Genomic DNA, 19,278 nt, shown 5'->3' on the forward strand with positions numbered 1-19,278 from the left:
ACACCCCTGGGCCTCTGAAGACCGCTGCAACTGATGATAAGACTGCACTTTGTTTACTTATTTTTAATAACAGCTTTATAGTAAGATATAATTCATATACCAGACGGTAATTAAACTTGCCATACGCCGCAGCACCCTGTGTTGTGTGGGCAGTGTCCTTGACCCCTACTGTCCTCCGGGGGGGATCTTGTGGGGCCTGAAGCCTCTGTCTGTGCCCGATTTAGGGGGTCACCGCCCAGCAACAGCTGAGTTTCTGCCTGTTGTTGCTAAACTGGGACTGGAACCTTGCAGGGGGGAGAGGGGTGTGCGATGTCTTCCTGCTAGTGGGAAGTCTGCCTGAAATGGGCTCCTAAACCACTTGTTGACTTGACTCACCCCGCTGTGCTTTGACTCAGGCTGTCGTTCTTTGCACGTATCTGGAGATGGGAGCTGTGGAGCTGCGGGGCTGCTCTGCTGTGGAGCTGGGCGCCGGCACCGGGCTGGTGGGCATAGTGGCGGCCCTGCTGGGTGAGTGCCATACGTTGGCTCACTTCTCTGTGAGTGGAACTCATTGTGTGGTGTGATTGCGGTTTCCTTGAGACAGACTCAAACTCGTTTTCCCCTTGCTGGACTTTTCTGTGCCCTGTGCTTATGAGTCAACTGCTGGTGCCCTTAACTCCAGTAAGCCTGGTTTCTTCTCTCTTGTTCTTGCTCTCATCCTGTTATTTATACTTCTCATAAAAGATTGCTTTGCCTTCTTCAGTTTTTTAAAAAAATTTGTTTTTTTTTAAAGCAAGCACATTTATTTGGGCAATTAGAATTGCAATTGGGGAGACTATTAGGTTGTCTGAGTTAGGTTCCTGCCCCCCTTCAGTTTTATGCCAGTAATATGATCTGAAGGCAACTTTCAGTTCAAAGAGAATTCTCATATTCACGCGCACAGCTTTTTTTCCAGTTTAGGGTCCTTCCCGTACTCTGTTGGATTTAACCCTGTGACGCAGGTTGAGCAGGTAGTCTCATTCTTATAGTTTCCTTGCTGAGAAAACTTTGCTGGTTTTTCTCTTCTAAGAAGGGTCGGCCCTGCTATAGTTTGTACTGACATATTTAAAATTTGTATTCACAGTATGCAGTCCTGAATTGATACCAGGGTTTGCCATTTTTTGTTTGGTGTACATACATTAACTTAGGCCTAGAGCATTTTTAAGCTTTTTTTTTTTTTTTTACTTAAAGATTTTATTTATTTATTTGAGAAAGAGAAAGAGCACTGAACAGTGGGGAGAGATAGGGGTCAGGAGCGAGGGGGAGAAATACTCTGCGCTGAGCAGGGAGCCCACTCAGGACTCCATCCCAGGACCCTGAGATCAGAACCTAAACCAAAGATGGATGCTCGGCCGACTGAGCCACCCTGGTGCCCTTAAGCTTTGTTTTTATTTTATAATTTTAAAAAATTCTTTGTTGACTCCTTTCTATAGCTTCTGACTCATGCAGTTCAAACTATCCAATGAGATATAACATTCATTTCAGTATTGTCACCCGGGGCTCTTGTTAAAATGAAGTTTCAGCTTCTGTAGGTCTGCGGTCAGGCCCGAGAGCCTCCATTCTGACAAGCTCCCAGGGGTGATGATGCCAACACTGTTGGAGTTAGACCACACTTTGGTGGTCAGGAGCTAGAATTCCATCCCATTACGTATAGGTACTCAAGGACCCACAAAAGCCCGTCCTTTATTGTGTTCTTTTTCTGGTAACTTCTTTCTTTTTTCAGTCTTCCTTTCTCTGTTTAGCTCTTGCCTTTCCAAATGTGACGGAGAGCGGGGCAGTGTGGTGGGGAGCTAGGTTTCCATCGCCGCACACCACAGCCCTTGCAGGCACTGATGAAGCCCTAGCTCGTACACTGCCTTTTGTTAGCTTTGTAACATCCCCATGGGTGTTAGGTCTTATTTTGAACTTCTTATTTTCCAGTGAAACTGGGGTTCTGGGAGATGAAGCCCTTTGTGAAGTCCTGGTCAGTGGAGCCCCGAGAGTCAAACCAGGCTCCTCAGACACTGCGGTCCTTTATTATCTTTCCTTGATGCTAACTTTGCTGCTGTGAGAGGAGTTATCTGGAAGGGAGATGAGGTTTCTTCTGTTTCTGCAGCAGCTGGCACAGAAACGGGTTAGTTGGCCAAGTGCATAGGTTTAGAGTTATACTTGGTTTTGACACCTCCTTTTAACTCTTCCCAGCTCTGTGACCTTTGGCAAATTGCTTAATCTGTCAGCTTCAGTTTCCCTGTAAACTGGGGATAATAATTAGTTCATGCCTGAGGATCCAGTGAGATCAGGCACAGGAAGCAGTTAGCTCATTAACTGGCACAAAGCAGATGCTCAAATAAATGTTGATTACTCCTCTGAGTATTTCCTTTTGTGATCTAGAAGTCTGGATCTGTGGGATGGGGAAAACCGGATGAGCTTTTTCAAAGACTAGGGCAGAGCGAGGGAAGGTTAGTTGTTGCCTCATAAGAGGGACAGCTCCTGGAGTGGCTGGAGGGGAGCCGCAGACCCTGTGCTCCTGATGGGGACATGTGCTTCCTGGCCAGGTTTCGCTGTCACCTCTTGGAGTCCTTTCCTGTCCCACAGCAGAATTCATTGCAGCCTGATTTCTTCTCCCCACAGCGCTTGGTCGGCTCACCACCTACGTCCCCACTGTGTCACATTTTGTAACAGGCGGTTTGTCCTTGTGTCTGTCTGTCCTGGCTGGCTGAGGTTCCTGAGACTCGGGACTGCACCTTACTCTGTGTGTCCTTGGCCCCACACACCACTTGCCACACAGTAGATACTTCAGTAGCTCTGGAATCAGAGTTGAACAAACTAGAAGATCATGAAAAGTCATGTTTCTTTTACAAAAGTGATGTCACTCTCTTTCAAAGTAGACCTAGAAGCAGAATACAGAAAGGGGATGACGAACTCATCTAATGTCCTAATTATTCATGACTGCAACATACATAGTGTTGCCACTTTGGTATATTTCCTTCCATTCCTTTTCCTCCCCCTGTATTTTTTTTTTTTTTTTTTTAAGATTTTATTTATTTGAGAGAGAGAGCATGAGCAGGGAGGAGAAGGAGAAGCAGACCCCCCACTGAGCAGGGAGCCCACTGCAGGGCTCCATCTCAGAACCCCAGGATCATGAGCCTAAGCCTATGCTTAACTGACTGAGCCATCCAGGTGCCTCCACGTCCACCTGTATTTTTTTTTTTTTTTTAAAGATTTTATTTAAGAGAGGGAAGCAGGCTCCCTGCTGAGCAGAGAGCCCAATGCGGGACTCGATCCCAGGACCCTGAGATCATGACCTGAGCCGAAGGCAGCGGCTTAACCCACTGAGCCACCTAGGCGCCCTCCACCTGTATTTTTAATCATAGCTGTAGTTCACTGTTACAGAGTGTGTGTGTGTGTGTGTGTGTGCGCACACACACATATGTCTCATTTAACATTACATCGTGCGTACCTCTCTGTGCTATGTGATTTGCATACCTATTATTGGTTGTGGCTGCAAAGTATTAGGTGTTAGTTTTGAGGCTGAAACCTGAGACTAAAGAAAAAGTTTCTTTAGAAAGGTGGCAGTGAGAACAGAATAGGTAGTGATTTTGAAATGTAAGAGGTTGATCATTCCCCTTTTTATTTATTTGTTTATTTTTAAAAGATTTTATTTATTTATTTGACAGAGATCTCAAGCAGGCAGAGAGGCAGACAGAGAGAGAGAGGAGGAAGCAGGCTCCCTGCTGAGCAGAGAGCCCGATGCGGGGCTCGATCCCAGGACCCTGGGATCATGACTTGATCGGAAGGCAGAGGCTTTAACCCAGGCGCCCTGATCATTCCCCTTTTTAAAGTATTTTTGTTTTTCGTATCCTGAGTCATTTATTACTGAATTCAGGGAACACCCAAAAAAGCCCTGGTGAGTTTTCTGCAGAACTTTAATAATGAGTGATGAGATTTTCCTGTTAAAAGAATAAAAACACCTGTTAATGCCTAGGCAGTTCCCAGGTCTTTAGTCTGTGCTCCTCAGCGTGCCCCTGTGTGGTGGGTGGGTCCAGTTGGAGCTCTCTTCAGTGGTGAAATGAAGGCTTGGTAGAGGTTCGGTAACTTGCCCAAGGTCACGAAGCTCATGGATTATGGAGTTAGAATTGGAATCTAGTTCTGACTCTTAAACCCTGGTTCTTGCTTTGAAAATCTCTTTGTACTGCCTAGAAACTATTCTTAGAAAAAAGTATCCCATTTTAAAGATAGGGTTCTGTACATTGGGGTGGGGTCAGGGAATCTGGATTTTAAAAGCTTTTGAGGTGATTTGATGTCCACCAAGTCTGGGGAACAGTCTGTTAAGAAAGCCAGAGAGAAGTTTTGAGTTAAACCAGGAAAAGGCTGTCTGTGACTTTCTTATCATCAGGAGAGAGGAGCAGTATCTCTGGATTCTGCTCATCAGGCAGCACGCTGTGTCGCACTGAATGGTCCAAGTGGTGGCAGCGCTTGTAAAACCCAGCAGCTTGAGCACTGTCTTCGGTGTCACACCTGGGACTGTAAATGTCAGATTGAATTACACGCCGTCCTAACATCACAGGCCAAGATAAACACCAGTCCAAGCTGCCACTGAAATGGTGTTTGCTGTAGCTGGTCTGGAGCCCCATGGGGAATTACCCATGACAATTCCAACTACAGAAGAGTGCAGAGGAGAGTTCATCTCGTGAAAGAAGAAGCCTAGTGTTACAGTGTTCAGAATTCACTAGGCCCAAACTGAACAGGATTACGCACGCTGTATTTACTGCAGCGCAGATGATCTGTTTCAGGGCTGACCTTACGTGCTTGTTTCACCGTGAGAGTGAACTGCCAGCTAAGTCTTCTCCCAGCCGTACTGGTTCATGGTAAATAACTCACAAGAAACATGAACAGAATACTGCCTTATTAACTGTATACACCACACGTAGAAACTTAGCATTTAGGAAACATGATCTCACATTTTAACCTATAGTGCTTTGATACAATCTAGTGTTTGTATATACTCCTCTAAGTATGCCATTTTTCAGAAATGATATAAGTATATAATTTAAATTGATATATAATTTAATTGATACATAATTAAAAGGATATAAATATATAATGATATAATATATAATTTATATATACATAAATACATAAAATACATAATGCTGCTTCCTAACAGCAGGAGATGTGGACTGGGATTTCATAATAGCCAGTTAATCTCTCCCTTGATTTCTTTTAAAGCTTAGACTCCAGAAAGTAGCCTTTCCCTGTTTTTGGTATCTTGTCATCTTCATAATCATTTGCTCCTAAATTTTTCTTCTGTGGATTCCATTTTACCCTCAGGTCTGTTGACTTGAAGATCATGACCTAATGAATGAATGAAAGTAGTGGTAGACACCTGTGCAGGGTGGGCCAGCTCTGTCTGCAGAAGGTGTGTCAGAGAGACAAATCAAAGATTCACCTTTGCCAGTAGAGTGTGTGGAAGGAGCTACTGGTCGTTGTTCTGCTCTTCTGCAGCCATCCCTGAAGGCCATGATCTTCTGGCTTGCAGTGGAATACTGGAGACACTCACTCTGCTGTTTAACTTGATCCCCCCCCTCCCCCACCGGCCAAGCTATTAGTTGTATTGATGTGCACATGACTGTCTTTCTGTCCCACATTCTAGGTGCTCATGTGACTATCACGGACCGAAAAGTAGCATTAGAATTTCTTAAGTCAAATGTTCAAGCCAACTTACCTCCCCATATCCAACCCAATGCTGTTGTTAAGGAGCTGACGTGGGGACAAAATTTGGGGAGTTATTCACCTGGAGAATTTGACCTGATACTTGGAGCTGATATCATATATTTAGAAGAAACTTTTGCAGATCTTCTTCAGACTTTGGAACATCTCAGTAGCAAGCGCTCCGTGATTCTTTTAGCTTGCCGAATTCGCTATGAACGGGACAACAACTTCTTAGCGATGCTGGAGAGGCAATTTACTGTGAGTAAGGTTCACTATGATTCTGAAAAAGATGTACATATATACAGAGCACAGAAGAGAAACCAGAGGGAGGACTTATAGTTGGCTTTAATTTATAAGAATGTTGTTATTGAGTGCCAGTGAAGGTCTTTGACTGGGAATTGAACCGTATTTAATGGAATGGATTACTGAACGAAAAGTCCAACCAAAGGTTCTCAAGGGCCAAAAAGCACATGGTTAAACAAAGCAGCATTTTGTCCCATTGCTGTGACATTTCAGTCCTATTTGACTCTGAAAAATTCAACTACCATTAAAGGAATATATGAGATATTTGTGTCCCATGCTGTTCCCTCTTGATTCACAATTTCCCTGATGATGTAAGGAAGGGTTGTTATAAGCGTGTCTTTAAAGCAGCAAGCTTGTTTTGGGAGGTTAACCCATGCAAATTATTTGACACACATTTGAGATGTATGTTTAGCCCAGTTTTCTAATTTTGTGAATATAAAGCAAGAGGCTTAATGTATATCCCCTGAGCTGTTAATGCTCTTGAGAACTTTTTGTCTGCCCCTACTTAGGGCTAAGTAGTTTTGGTTATTTGAGAGTAGGATATGAGTTCTTAGAGGTTCTCATTTCATGCTTTTTGGCTTAATTTCTTTTTCTTTCTTTCTTTTTTTTTTTTTTTTAAAGATTTTATTTATTTATTTGAGAGAGAGACAGTGAGAGAGAGCATGAGTGAGGAGAAGGGCAGAGAGAGAAGCAGATTCTCCGTGGAGCTGGGAGCCCGATGCGGGACTCGATCCCGGGACTCCGAGATCATGATCTGAGCTGAAGGCAGTTGTCCAACCAACTGAGCCACCCAGGCGTCCCTGGCTTAATTTCTGATTTAGGTATATAAACAAAGGATTAAATACAAATAAAATTTTAGCTGCTTTTTGAAAACTAAAATCTTGGTCCTCCATGTGCTGTGCACAGGCTATCATCCTCAAAAGCTGTAGGTTTCCCTTAGCACTCCCCTTTTTCAAATGTTGTTCTCGTGTTTCTTGCTTAGGCTTTCCCCTCCTCTTTGTAATGCATAGGGTGACAATGAAATCGGTTTTAAATCTCAGCCCTTCATGGGAGGTTAGCTCCCTGAGGAGAAGCTCCTTCCACACTGGATTCCCTGAAAGACTGGGGCGGGGTCCTCTGGAGAACCAGGACTGTTCTGTGCCTCTTCCCTGGCTGCCTCCCAGTAGCCAGTATCTCAGAGCCATAGTGTTGAATGAAAAAGATACATTCCATTTAGGGAGGACTGGTCTTTGGGGTAAATGATTGCTTCGTTGTTTTATGATTACCTTTGACAGACCTTATGAATGAAGTCACACACATTTTTTTTTTTTTTAACAAGGTACAAGATTAACAGCTTCAGCAAATTTAGATAAGAATATTATAATCTCAGTATGGTATTTGGTACTAGAGATAGATTTCCTTTGTAAAACATTAGAAACAAGACTTCTTTCCTCTTAACCTTTCAATGACTATCTTGGATGTGAAAATACCCAATACGTTATTTTCTGCATATATTTTAGAGGTTTTACTTTAATAAAGATTAATTACGAATTAAAAGTTCTGAGCATTCTGTGATGTACTGGTTCAACACACTTCTTATATGTGCACATGAAAGAGAAATATCCATAACTTAGCAAATCCGTAAAATACCAGTAGTGTGCCATGAACATGGAAGGTCTTTGAAAACAAGTGAAGGAGGAGCTGTGCAGTATCATCAACGCTGTAATGAAAGACCAGTCCCGTTCAGGTATGTTGTTAGTTTTTTTTTTTTTAAGATTTTATTTGACAGCGACACAGTGAGAGAGGGAACACAAGCAAGGGGAGTGGGAGAGGGAGAAGCAGGCTCCCCACGGAGTAGGGAACCACATGCGGGGCTCGATCCCAGGATGCTGGGATCATGACCTGAGCCGAAGGCAGAGGCTTTAACCCACTGAGCCACCCAGGTGCCCACCTTTTAGAAGTATTTTAATTAATTCAGCTCCTTTAATATCCTTGGCTTTGGAGGACAGATGCTGAGGTAATTGTTGGTATAGATGGAGACAGGTGGGACGGGGTGGGGATGGGGAGCTTCGGGATGCCTGGATGCGCTACCCGAGAAGTGAAGCAAGCATAAATTGGTGGTTTTACATGTTCATAATAAGAATCAGAAAAGGTTGGGGCACCTGGGTGGCTCAGTGGGTTAAGCCACTGCCTTCGGCTCAGGTCATGATCTCAGGGTCCTGGGGTCGAGTCCCGCATCGGGCTCTCTGCTCAGCGGGGAGCCTGCTTCCTCCTCTCTCTCTCTGTCTGCCTCTCCATCTACTTGTGATTTCTCTCTATCAAATAAATAAATAAAATCTTTAAAAAAAAAAAAAGAATCAGAAAAGGTTGAAGGTAGTTTTTTGTTGTTGTTTTAATAGAAGAAAATAAAAGGCAAGAAAAATTCATCTGGAATAGTTGGGTGGTTTCAGTTTTTTTTTTTTTGGCTTTGGGTTTCAAATGTTGTCGCAGGCTAAGTTCCCTGGGGAAATAGAGGTGGAGGTTAGGGTGCAAAGTTTAAATGGGACTGCTTCCAGATCGACATCTCTGAGGAGGTAAAAAGTACCAAGCCTGGGAAGGAGGGGAAGTTGGGTTGGGACGCAGTTACGAAAGTCCTCTGAGAACGGAGAGCGAGAATGGCCCTGCACTTGGGCCTATTAAGGCAAGGGGGTGGGACTTTATATCCCAGTGGAGGAGATTAGTCGTATGACCTGAGGGGCCTGACTTTAAGGGAAAGAAAATAACTGAAGAGGATCTCCGCTCAGGGCCATCAGCCAACATTCCCAGACTGCTTCATGGGGGTGAGGGGCCGGGGAGAGAGGCTATCCCTGGATAGCATGCCAGTGTCCACCATAAATGTCAGTAAAGTTGTGACATGTTTCTCTTATGTTCAGGGATTTAATTGATCCCCAAAGTGTGCATTCTAAGTCTGCTTGTTTTACCCTCAAGGATAGAAACCCAGTCCAAACATACTATACACTAAGCCTTGATTCTCGCATTGCTCAGTTTCTTAGAACTCTTAGTTATCCAGCGGCTATCAGTGACTTTTCTCAGAACTAAAGCCAAATACTGGTGCCAAGATGCTATGTTAAAATATATGTATATATGATATTAGGTTCTTAGAACTACCACTACTATAAAGTATGCTGTCATTTTCTAAGTGGATTACTTCTTGATGGTATCTTGCTTTAGTTCATGATAGATGTATCCGAAGCCCTGGTACCATCTTTGGTTAGTTTCTAGTGGAATATTTATTCCTTCATACAGAAGGATCAGAATTCTAATCAAAAAACTTTATCTAAATTAACTGAACATTAAATTGAAAACTCAGGGCAGAATAACAACAGTGTCTGGAATGTTTCATCTTACCAAATACAACTTATGCTCCTAGAAGACAATACCTCTTTCAAGTGTTAACATGGTGCCTTCTTCATAAAGGGCAGGTGTTTTCAAAGGGGTAAATAAATGTTTACTCATGAAAAATACAGATTCAAAAAAACCCCAACAGATTCCTTTACAGACGAGTTACCTTATTGCTTAATTTCTGTGCTTTACTTTCCCTTGCCCAAGGTGTAGGGATAATGAGAGATCAAAAAATGAAGCCTACTCTCAAAAAGTTACTATCAACTTATAGAAAAAGATTGAACTCAAATATCAAATCCATTTACTCTCTATGCTTTTAGTTTGTGGTGGTTGATAGGAGGATTTATCAATTTTTAAATCAAGAGAACAAAATTTTAATTAAAAAATCACTTTTTAAATGTACACATATTGGTAAGAGGCCCTAGACATAGGGCCTGACATCGTAGTTGGTGAAAGTCATGTGATTTATTTTAACATCAGAGATGTGGTCACAGTTCTGCTGCTACCCCAGAACCACTCCCGAGGCAGACGTAGTGGCATTTTGAAGGTCTTTAACAAGAATGAGGCAAGACACGGTTAGAGCATGGAGAACCTTGTTCTGGGAAACAAGAGGCTTTGTTTCTCTGGACAGACAAGCACTGCATGAAATCAGGGCAGATTTCTTCTCAGTTCTTTGTCACTTTAAAAACAGGATTTGCTAGCTCAGAAGTTTCTTTCCACTCCTAAGTCATGTTATACTTGTCTTTCCACAACCAGCAAAGTGTTAAAATTTAACACTAGAAAAGCCAGGACAATGAGAAACTCTTTCCTAGCTAAGAACAACTGCTTGTGAGGAAGATTAGAAGGGAAAACCCTGTGAAAGAGGCATGAAAAGAAGGCCTACCTACTACAGAGCCTTGTGTTAAGGCTGGTTCTGCTATTCTTAACTCCTAAAAAAAAAAAGAAAAGAAAATTACATACACTATATATAAAGTATGACATTAAAAAATACTAACCAAAATTTTTTTTATTAATTTAGCAGATTCTTAATGCTTAGGAAGCAACCTCCAAATATGAATAAAACCATATTTAATAAATGACAATTTCCACTTCTTTGTATCTATCCTAAAGATAAACTAGCTTGTATTTTTACTAACTTGTGTGTATCTGTAACAGTCAAAAGTCACAACTTAAGTGTGCACAAGAGGGTCCTTACTAAATAAACTGAGGTATCTATACAGTAGGGCAGTGCACAGTAGTTAGCAAGACTGAGGCAGATGTACATATACTGAAATAGAACTGACAAGACACATTCAGTGAAAAAGTACCATTTATGTAAAAGGGAGAGGAGGAGAGAATAGACATTGCATTTGCATGTGCACGCACAGATTGTCACTAAAAGGATACGCAAGAAACTGCTTTGTACTGCTTCCCCCTGTGTAGTTTTTTCCAAATGTGAAGTGAAAAAAATGAGAACATTATCAAGAAAGTGAAAAGGAAACTTAATGGGAGAAATAACTGCAAATCACATTACCTGTAAGAGTCTAGTATCCAAAAATATGTAAGGAACTCCTAAAACTCAACAACAAAAAACACCATTAAAAAATGAGCAAAAGACTGGGACATTTCTCCAAGTAAGATTTACAAATAACCAACAGACCCATGAAATTATTCTCCACATCATTAAAGAGTGCAAATCAAAATCACGAGATACCTCTTCACACCCATAAGGATAGGCACAATTCAAACAAAAACAAAGAACAAATGTTGGCCAGGGCATGGAGAAATTGGGACCCTCATACATCTCTCAGAGGAGTGTGAAGTGGTGCGGCAGCTCAGGAGAAATCTGGCAGTTTCTCAGAAAGTAAACCCAGAGTTGCCATATGGCCCAGCAATTCCACTCCTAGGTAGCTCTCCAACAGAACTGAAAACGGGACTCCAATACTTGCACATGAATGTTAATAGCAGCACTATACACAAGAGCCAAAAACTGGAAATACCCAGTGTCCATCAGCGGATGACCGGATAAACTGTGGCTCACATAATGGATTATTACTCAGCCATAAAGAGGAATGAAGTAATGGTAAGAACTAGTGTGGAGGAAATTCAAAAACATGCTAAGTGAAAGAAGCCAGACACAAAAGGTCACATATGGTTCTATTTACATGAAATATTCAGAACAGGTAACTATAGAAACAGCAGATTGGTGGATGCCAGGGCCTGGAGGAAGAGGAAAATGGAGTAACTCTTTAATAGGGACAGGCTTTTGGCAGCGATGTGTTGGAACTGGATATACAGGGGGTGGTAGCACATTGCGAAGGCACTAAATACCACTTAACTGTTAACTTAAAAAAAAAAATGGTCAATTTTGTTACGTGAATTGCAGCTCAATTAAAAACAAAAGTAGCATTCAAGTGCCTAGAAATACCTCTCCTCTCTCCTCTTCATTTGTTACGCCTTCATGAGACTTCTAAGCCCCAAATTTGGTCAGTGTGCCTAAGAAAGATGTGGAGAGTGGAAGGCTAATGCTGATTAAGGCAATTCTGGGCTTTTGCCTTAAGCAGTTGAGTGGAACAGTGGCATCTTTTATAAGATGGAAGAAACCAGCTGAAGAATGAACAGATTTAGAGGAGAAATTAGAAGTTCTGCTTTGGACCTCAGTTTTGCAATCTGAGTAGAGATGACAAATCGGAGTTTGTAGCACAGAGTTGAAATTGTATAAATGTTTTAGAAAGGTTTCTTTGGCTGTCTCAGCTTCTTTTTTTTTTGTCTCAGCTTCTTGAGGGCAGGGACTTCTTATTGCCCAGAAGTGTGTCTTCAAGTATTTCTGAAATAAGAAAGAAACAACAAAGGTATGGGCAAAGAGAAGATGGGTACTCTAAGGTACCGTATGGTTTTATTGGAGGCCCAAGCACCTGAACAACACGGGTTACAAGGAGGATGACCATAGGTCCTGATTTACTCAGCACAATCCTGCTTTACCCCTTTTGTCCCTATTAATTAGTATCACCTTTTTACTCTTAAAAATGTCTGCAGAATAACTTACACAGTCATGCTCTGTAGAAAAACAATAAGATTTATATAACAAGCTTCATAAACACGTCATGGTAATTTTTCTAAAAAAAAGTTTAGAATAAATGCAACTGCTTATTTTCAGAAATTGAATCAATAGGAGAATCTTTTATTATGCTTTAAGCAAAGAGCAGATTAACCACACCCTCTCCCATTTCCTTCCATTTTATATGATCACAGAACTTTAGAATTACAAAGGGACCTGAGAAGTTTTCTATTCTTATTGTTCTTCCAATGCAAACACAGTATTTTATGACACTGGAGACAGCTCCTAGTTTGTCTCCCACCGGTTTTCTCAATAGGGTGGTAATATCTCCAAATCTTCAAATAGGCACCTGTTCAATCTTACTGAACAAAAAAACCTTGTGCTAAAAATGACGAATACAGTAAAAGTAAATAACTGAAGATATGTTCTTGTTGCTCACATTAGTTTTGTTGCTATGTAACAAGCCTGTGAAATATTCTAACATAAATTTGCTCATTTAACAAAAGTAATAAACCTAAGTTAAGAAACTATAACTCAACACTACTGACAAAAGAGAAAATAGAGATCCCATCCCCAAAAAAGAGACTTACAGAGTTTTTAAAAGCATGTTTATGTGACTGCACATAAATGTGTGTAAAAAGGGCATTATGACAGTTGATACCACAAAGATTACAGTAAGAAAAAAGCACTTTATGACAATATTTCACAAATTCACAAGGATCACTTTAATATACAAAGCAATTGCTACCATTCTGAACACAAAGCAGCTAATATGTACATAGTGTTAATAAAATGCATTATAACTCAGTACATTTTCTCTCTTTACACAGAGCACAAAAGATTTAGGTAAAAAAATTAAAACAGGGATGTTTCTAGAATGTAGGGAATTTTATTAGAAATGTATTTCCCTCATTATAGTTATTTATTTAGTATTCAACTCCAATAGCAACATCAGAGTTAAAAATCAATACCCTGTTTTGTGCTGATAGTTTTGTGGGGGAGGTATTCTTTACCCCAGTCCTCAAGGAAAAATTAAAACAAAAACAAAAAGCATCTTTCTCTCTAGAAACTTCCCTGATTATTTTGTTTCTAAAAAGTTTCAAGTGATACATCTAGGTTAGAAATCATTCCTTCTGTGGGTGGGGATGACAAGTGACATGTGGACACATCAGCTAGAGACACTCTCCATGGAAAACTGCTAACTAGCACTCTTCTTTGCCACCCCTAATAAATCCATACTCACAGAACAAGGTTGACAAATTATTTCCCACTTTTAATATAAATAATTTTATTACATACACAAATTGGAGTGGCACCTGGATAAAAATACGTCTATAAAGCATTTACCAATTCAATTTTAAAAACATAAGAAAATAAAACCTCCCAAACACAATGATAGATCATTTCACTTGGCCAACTAACGTAAGATTATTACCTGCAGGGATTTTCTTCCTTCCCTACCAATTTTTAAACTACCTTAGATTTACTCTCACATTTCTGAGATGCTCCTCAGACAGAAGCTTGGAAATGCCATACTTGTGTAGGCAAGTATCATATAATGCCTGTGTAAAGTAGGTAAATCTAAATTTCCTACTCTTTGACCCTTTTCAAAGACATTTCCCACAGATTGTTCATTTTTCTTTTACTTGCTGGTGAGAATAATTAAAAACGTGTCATGTTATGCCCAGCTAGGACCTGCACCCACAGTACCAGAATGCAGACAGGTCAGTATCTTCCCTCTGTGCTAAACAACTCTGCCTGTTTATAATCTCATCTTGCTTCACAGGCTTTGTTCTATTTTTTTTTTTCTATTTTTATTTTTTTAAAAAATAAATTTCAAGCTAAAACACCTGAAATATAATTCCTCCATTCAAACATTATCTGGTCCCTCTCAAAGTTTGTCTGCCCCCTGAGGACACATACAAAGGCTTAAGCTACATTCACTAATCAGTAAGAACTTATCAGAAGCATATGAGACAGATGGAACTTCAGCACCCTGTTTGATTTATTTGAAATTCTTCCATACTGACTCAGCTTCATGATATGTTCAACCCCTCAGGTATTAGTGCCTCTCCTAGCCATCAATTCGAGAAAGTCAAGGAAACCAGTTCCCAGTACATACAGTGACTGTGCAGTCAACTTAAAAAAGTCAACATATCAATATTAAAAGTATTCAAGATGTATGCAAACCATCCAACAAAAGTTCTAGTTGTGCTTTGTATGATTGAGTGAGCAAACATATCCCCCAACTCTTCACCTACAGGCTTGCTAAAGCACACAGCACTTTCTCCTGTCTCACCTGACATCAGTCAAATTTAGGCAGCATTTCTTTGATGTTAAAAAAGCCAATTTAAAGTGATAAAACCTTTGTCTAATGATTACACGTGGTCTCCATCATGATAGTAATTACCTTGAAAAATATTTTACTGTTCTGGACAAATTCATGGATACCTTGGCATCCTACAGACAACATCAATGTTGGAAATTAACATCTATTCATTCGAGTTGCTTTTCCTTCTATCTTTATCCATGATGAAAAAGCGTAACATTAGATCCCAAATCATCTTTTAACTAACTGGGCCAGGCAAATCTAATTTCCTCTTATTTTTCCTTTATAGCTATTTAAAAGACTAGCCTTTAGGTGCTAAAATATTTTAATGAAAAGTTTCCACTTTAAAAAGTCACATGATTTGAAAAGAGGAGAAAGACATAAGTCAGTTGACAATTAATTGATGAGGGAACTTCTCAAGTTGCTAATACCCAACTGGGTCATTTTTAAAAGTGCAAGTTACACCAAACATTTACAAAGAATACAATGTAAATATAATCCAAATAAATATACAAGTTTTGTATTAGGTCAATGGGAAACAATATACCAAAAGTTTCAGAGCCACAAAGGCAACAAAATACAGCCTCCTGAAATACCTGAAAAGGTGTGTAACTACTGTTCTTAAAACCCACTTTAATTAACTTTACCATATTTGTCTTATTTAATCCTGCAAAATGAAGCAGCCTTTTTGATCTTCAAAATAAAGAGACCAATTTATGCTAGTAGCTGACTGTAGCAGATGACAAAATTATGTACATTTTAAAAATGTAAAGAAGAAATCTAGATTGAAGTCACTTCAAGTAAAAGCATCCTGGTTTAAACAAACTTGTTGTTTCTTTCTAAGCCTTTGTATGATTCCACATGTCACCCCACATGGTCAAAATGACAGTAGGGATGAGGCCTGAGAGACCGAGAGAAACTTCAGCCAGATGACCTCTGATCACACAGCCTGCCCCACGGTGTGTGCTTTCCGACACTAGCGCTGCCGCTGACCTACCATCAAAAACACATTTTCTGACAAAATCCCTGCTCAAATGAAAACACTAAAATTCCTCCCCCAGGATGAGTTTTGAAAAATCAGTGGTACCTTTTAGAAGCTATCTTCAAAATGTTGTTACCACTGTTATAGCTGCCAGAAACAAAGCAAAAAAATCAAATACTTGGGGGAGGGGTGGGGGAGTTTTCAAGTGACTAGTAACATATGTAAAAGTATCCAGCCAAAGAAAACTAACAATAAAAAAAAAAAAAAAAGGAAAAACTTGGAAGAAAATTAGAAGACAAAAATCAATCATGAGTGCTGAAGTAATGCAGTCCAAGAAACTACCAAAAGGGATGCAATAGAACACACAAAAATGTAAAATTTCATCTGACCTCAATATACTATAATACTCAGCATTCCTGACTTAAGAGCTCTCAGAGCTTCAGATTATATACTGTATGTATTTATATATATTTACACATATATTATACAAATGCCATTCCCCCCCAATAGTATCTAAATGAACAGAGCACCTATGACAATATGATGGTTGCCAATATGGTACTTGAGTTTGAAAAGAATGAAATTAAAATTATATCTGATATCAATTTTTTAATAATGTGAACACATTGGATCTAGCCCTTTCTAAACCACTTTTCAGTTAAACACTATCAAAGCTTGAAAACTCATGAGAGTAATATATCAAAAATAAACCCCTCCCACTTCATTTTTATTAGAGTTAATCTGTCCTATAGATAAAAGTGCCACATGGCCCTATATTTGCAAAGTAATCGATATCAAACTTGCTATTTTCTAGGCAAATCAGTAGCATATGTACAGATTCCTATGATGTTTTCATTCCCTTTTGGCCAATATGAAAAAACATTACTGGTAATGTGGCCCATATATGTTCTTGGCTACAAGATTTTTTTTTTATTATGTCATTTTCTTAATAAAGATTTTCAACGTTGCATGCTTAAAAACAAACACCTTTTTTCCAATTCTTGTTAAAAAAAAAGTTGCATAAAAGATGCTTATCTGTATAAACTGAAATATCTTCAAGTCTCTTTAAGGGTCTAAAACAGATTTAGCAATAGAATACATTTCTTACCTCACCATGAAGTAATTGACTTCAAACCAGTGCAATCATCCTCAAGGTACAACGGACCTGGTATTTATAAAAACTTATAAATTAACCAGCTCATATGGGTGTGACTGCCTTGATTTATCAGGGACTAAGAGGACCACCAAATTTCTAATTAAACAGAATGCCTCAACTTTTGGAAAAGGGTTTAGAGAATAACAACTTGCTAAAGCCTAGGCAATTTTCATTTATAAAGTTTATGACATTCAAAACATTTCGACTCATTAAGAATTCTAGTTTGTGAACAGATTTGTGATTTTGCTTAGTTTCTGTTGAAGTTTTGGAAAATGACAGATCTATGCTGATATACAAATAATTTTTATGCTACAACTTTCCCCATTAGCTCAGCAGGATAAACATCAAACTTTAGTCGTTTGAAAGCCTTCTTGAGAATCTGGTGAATTGTCCAAATATAAGACTACATCACTCAATTCTTAGAATGATGCTCCTTCATAAACTCTGTTCATCCTTGAAAAAAGACAATGGTTTGTTACAAACAAAAATATACCATATACAAGTATTAATTAAAAGCCTTATTTTTCAAAATGGACCTGATAACACCCAAATGCATATTTTGTTAACATATTAATAAACTTAATGTTTTAAAAAAAAACCCTCAAGACTAAATATAAAACATCAATTTTCTATACTCTTCTTTTAAAAGGAATAACCTTCTTAAATGAAAAATTATATCTAATATTATGTCAGTCTCCAATTTTTAAAATCCACCTTAGTCCTATTTTTCTCTTAAAGGGTAACTTTTAGATTTATCAAGCTTAGTGAGTGAGTAATTAATAATTAGAAGCAGTACTGGAAACAATGTATGATACATATAAATACAGACTGTTATAGTCAGGGGTTCAAACAGGTAGCTCCTTTGTAGAACGACAAAGGCTATATAGCATATTGGAAAGCTAAAGCAAAACTGTCCTTTTTAGGAGAAAACAAACCAAAAATATGTTTTGTAAGAATGACAATCCAAATATTGTAGTACAGCAGTCATTCAAATATCTCTGAAGAAAATAACTTTCCTTGTGTACATCTAATCCTGTACTTTTTATAACTATACAACTTTTTATTAAAAAATTCACTAGAGATACTCTGTTAAAGTATGTTAATATGGAAAAGATTTCAAATCAGTGTTTTTCTACAACACATAACATTTTATAAACAAATATAATCATTTTGTTTTATTTAACATCTTGAAGGCTTTCCTGTTGGTGGTATACTGTAAAGTGCAAATGGGAACAGCTTAATTAGAAGTATCTTTAAGTAAATGAGTGACATAAATATTTTTTGAAGGCGATGACAAAAACATTTATTTAAAAACCTGGTTATATAACTCAAGGGGGTGGTTTACTAATGAGCATCTTTTTACTAATTAGAATTTGGTACTAACTAAAACAAGCTTTGTACTTTTACTTCAATTTAAAATTCAGATACCATGCTTTTTCATTCAGTTGGTTACTTCTTTTAATGTATTCAAAAATGCTGAACACATACAGAACTGAATTAAGAAGCAACAACTGCCCTATGGAAGAGCTGGAGTTAATACAGAACGTTTTTAAGAATCAAGGACAAGTTTTCAGTATTGAAGAAGAGAATGTACATAGAAAGCACTCCAAATTCATTCTTAATTTCTTCAACACCATACTAAAATTCTTTTTTAGAGGGTGTATCTCTTAACAATTTTACATAATTCACAATGAAAATGTGAAAACATGTCAATTTGGCAATCAACACTTCTTCATTGCACCTTACTTACTTTATGCATGAGGCCCACACATTACTTCAGCTCAAGAGGCTGGGGTAATTCTGTCCCTAAGGCAATCAAGGAGCTCAGCACAAACCTTGAAATCATTTTAAAAAAGATTTTCTTTTCCTCATTTCTCCCATCAATTTACAAGTAAACAAATTATTACTCCTTGAAGAGGGAGGGGGATGAAAAGCAGAAGTCTCTTCATGATTCCTGGTGCTGAAAATTTCTTGAGGGGAGAAGTGGAGGCAGGTGTTGGAACATTCACAGTTTAATGCAAAAGCACAAATGAATGAAATTCTGTAGTTGCTTTCAGGCAGTTTTGCGAATAGAAAAAAAGAAATGTTTAGAAAATAAAATGTTTATTTCGTCTTTCTGGTTGTGGCCAAGCCAGTCCTTTTCCACCGTTAATAGGTGAAATTTAAATCCCAAATTAATCTGATTTGTGGCAGTAAAGGTCCTTAAGTGCTTTTAGCTCCTCAATGAGTGTCTTATTTTGGTTTTCAAGCACTGCCACTCTGTTTTCTAAACATTTCACATATTCTTTCTTCTTTCTACGACACTCTCGTGCTGCTTCCCTATGAGCAAAAAAGGACAGGAGAAATTATGCAACATTTGTTTATGTATCATTTATTTTGGGCTAGAGTACTTTTAAATATTT

General features: G+C 38.9%; 2 protein-coding genes across 18 annotated transcripts in view; one reads left to right on the forward strand and one right to left on the reverse strand.

Moving 5' to 3' along the window:
* METTL21A (methyltransferase 21A, HSPA lysine) overlaps positions 1–19,278 on the forward strand; it is a 55,788-nt gene that overhangs the window by 1,400 nt on the left and 35,110 nt on the right. For 8 of the 14 annotated variants that reach the window (XM_059168243.1, XM_059168239.1, XM_059168240.1 and 5 more), the window contains exon 3: positions 396–507. In XM_059168243.1, the coding sequence (XP_059024226.1) occupies positions 396–507 (112 nt within the window). The other 6 variants (XM_059168246.1, XM_059168248.1, XM_059168245.1 and 3 more) reach the window with 6 other exon arrangements.
* CREB1 (cAMP responsive element binding protein 1) overlaps positions 13,001–19,278 on the reverse strand; it is a 62,726-nt gene continuing 56,448 nt past the window's right edge. For 3 of the 4 annotated variants that reach the window (XM_059168235.1, XM_059168234.1, XM_059168236.1), the window contains one exon: positions 13,001–19,195. In XM_059168235.1, the coding sequence (XP_059024218.1) occupies positions 19,051–19,195 (145 nt within the window). In that variant the 3' untranslated portion in view covers positions 13,001–19,050. The remainder of the gene's footprint in view (positions 19,196–19,278) is intronic. The other variant, XR_009352039.1, reaches the window with a different exon arrangement.

The sequence above is a fragment of the Mustela lutreola genome, chromosome 3, assembly GCF_030435805.1.
Source record: "Mustela lutreola isolate mMusLut2 chromosome 3, mMusLut2.pri, whole genome shotgun sequence".
NCBI lineage: Eukaryota > Metazoa > Chordata > Mammalia > Carnivora > Mustelidae > Mustela > Mustela lutreola.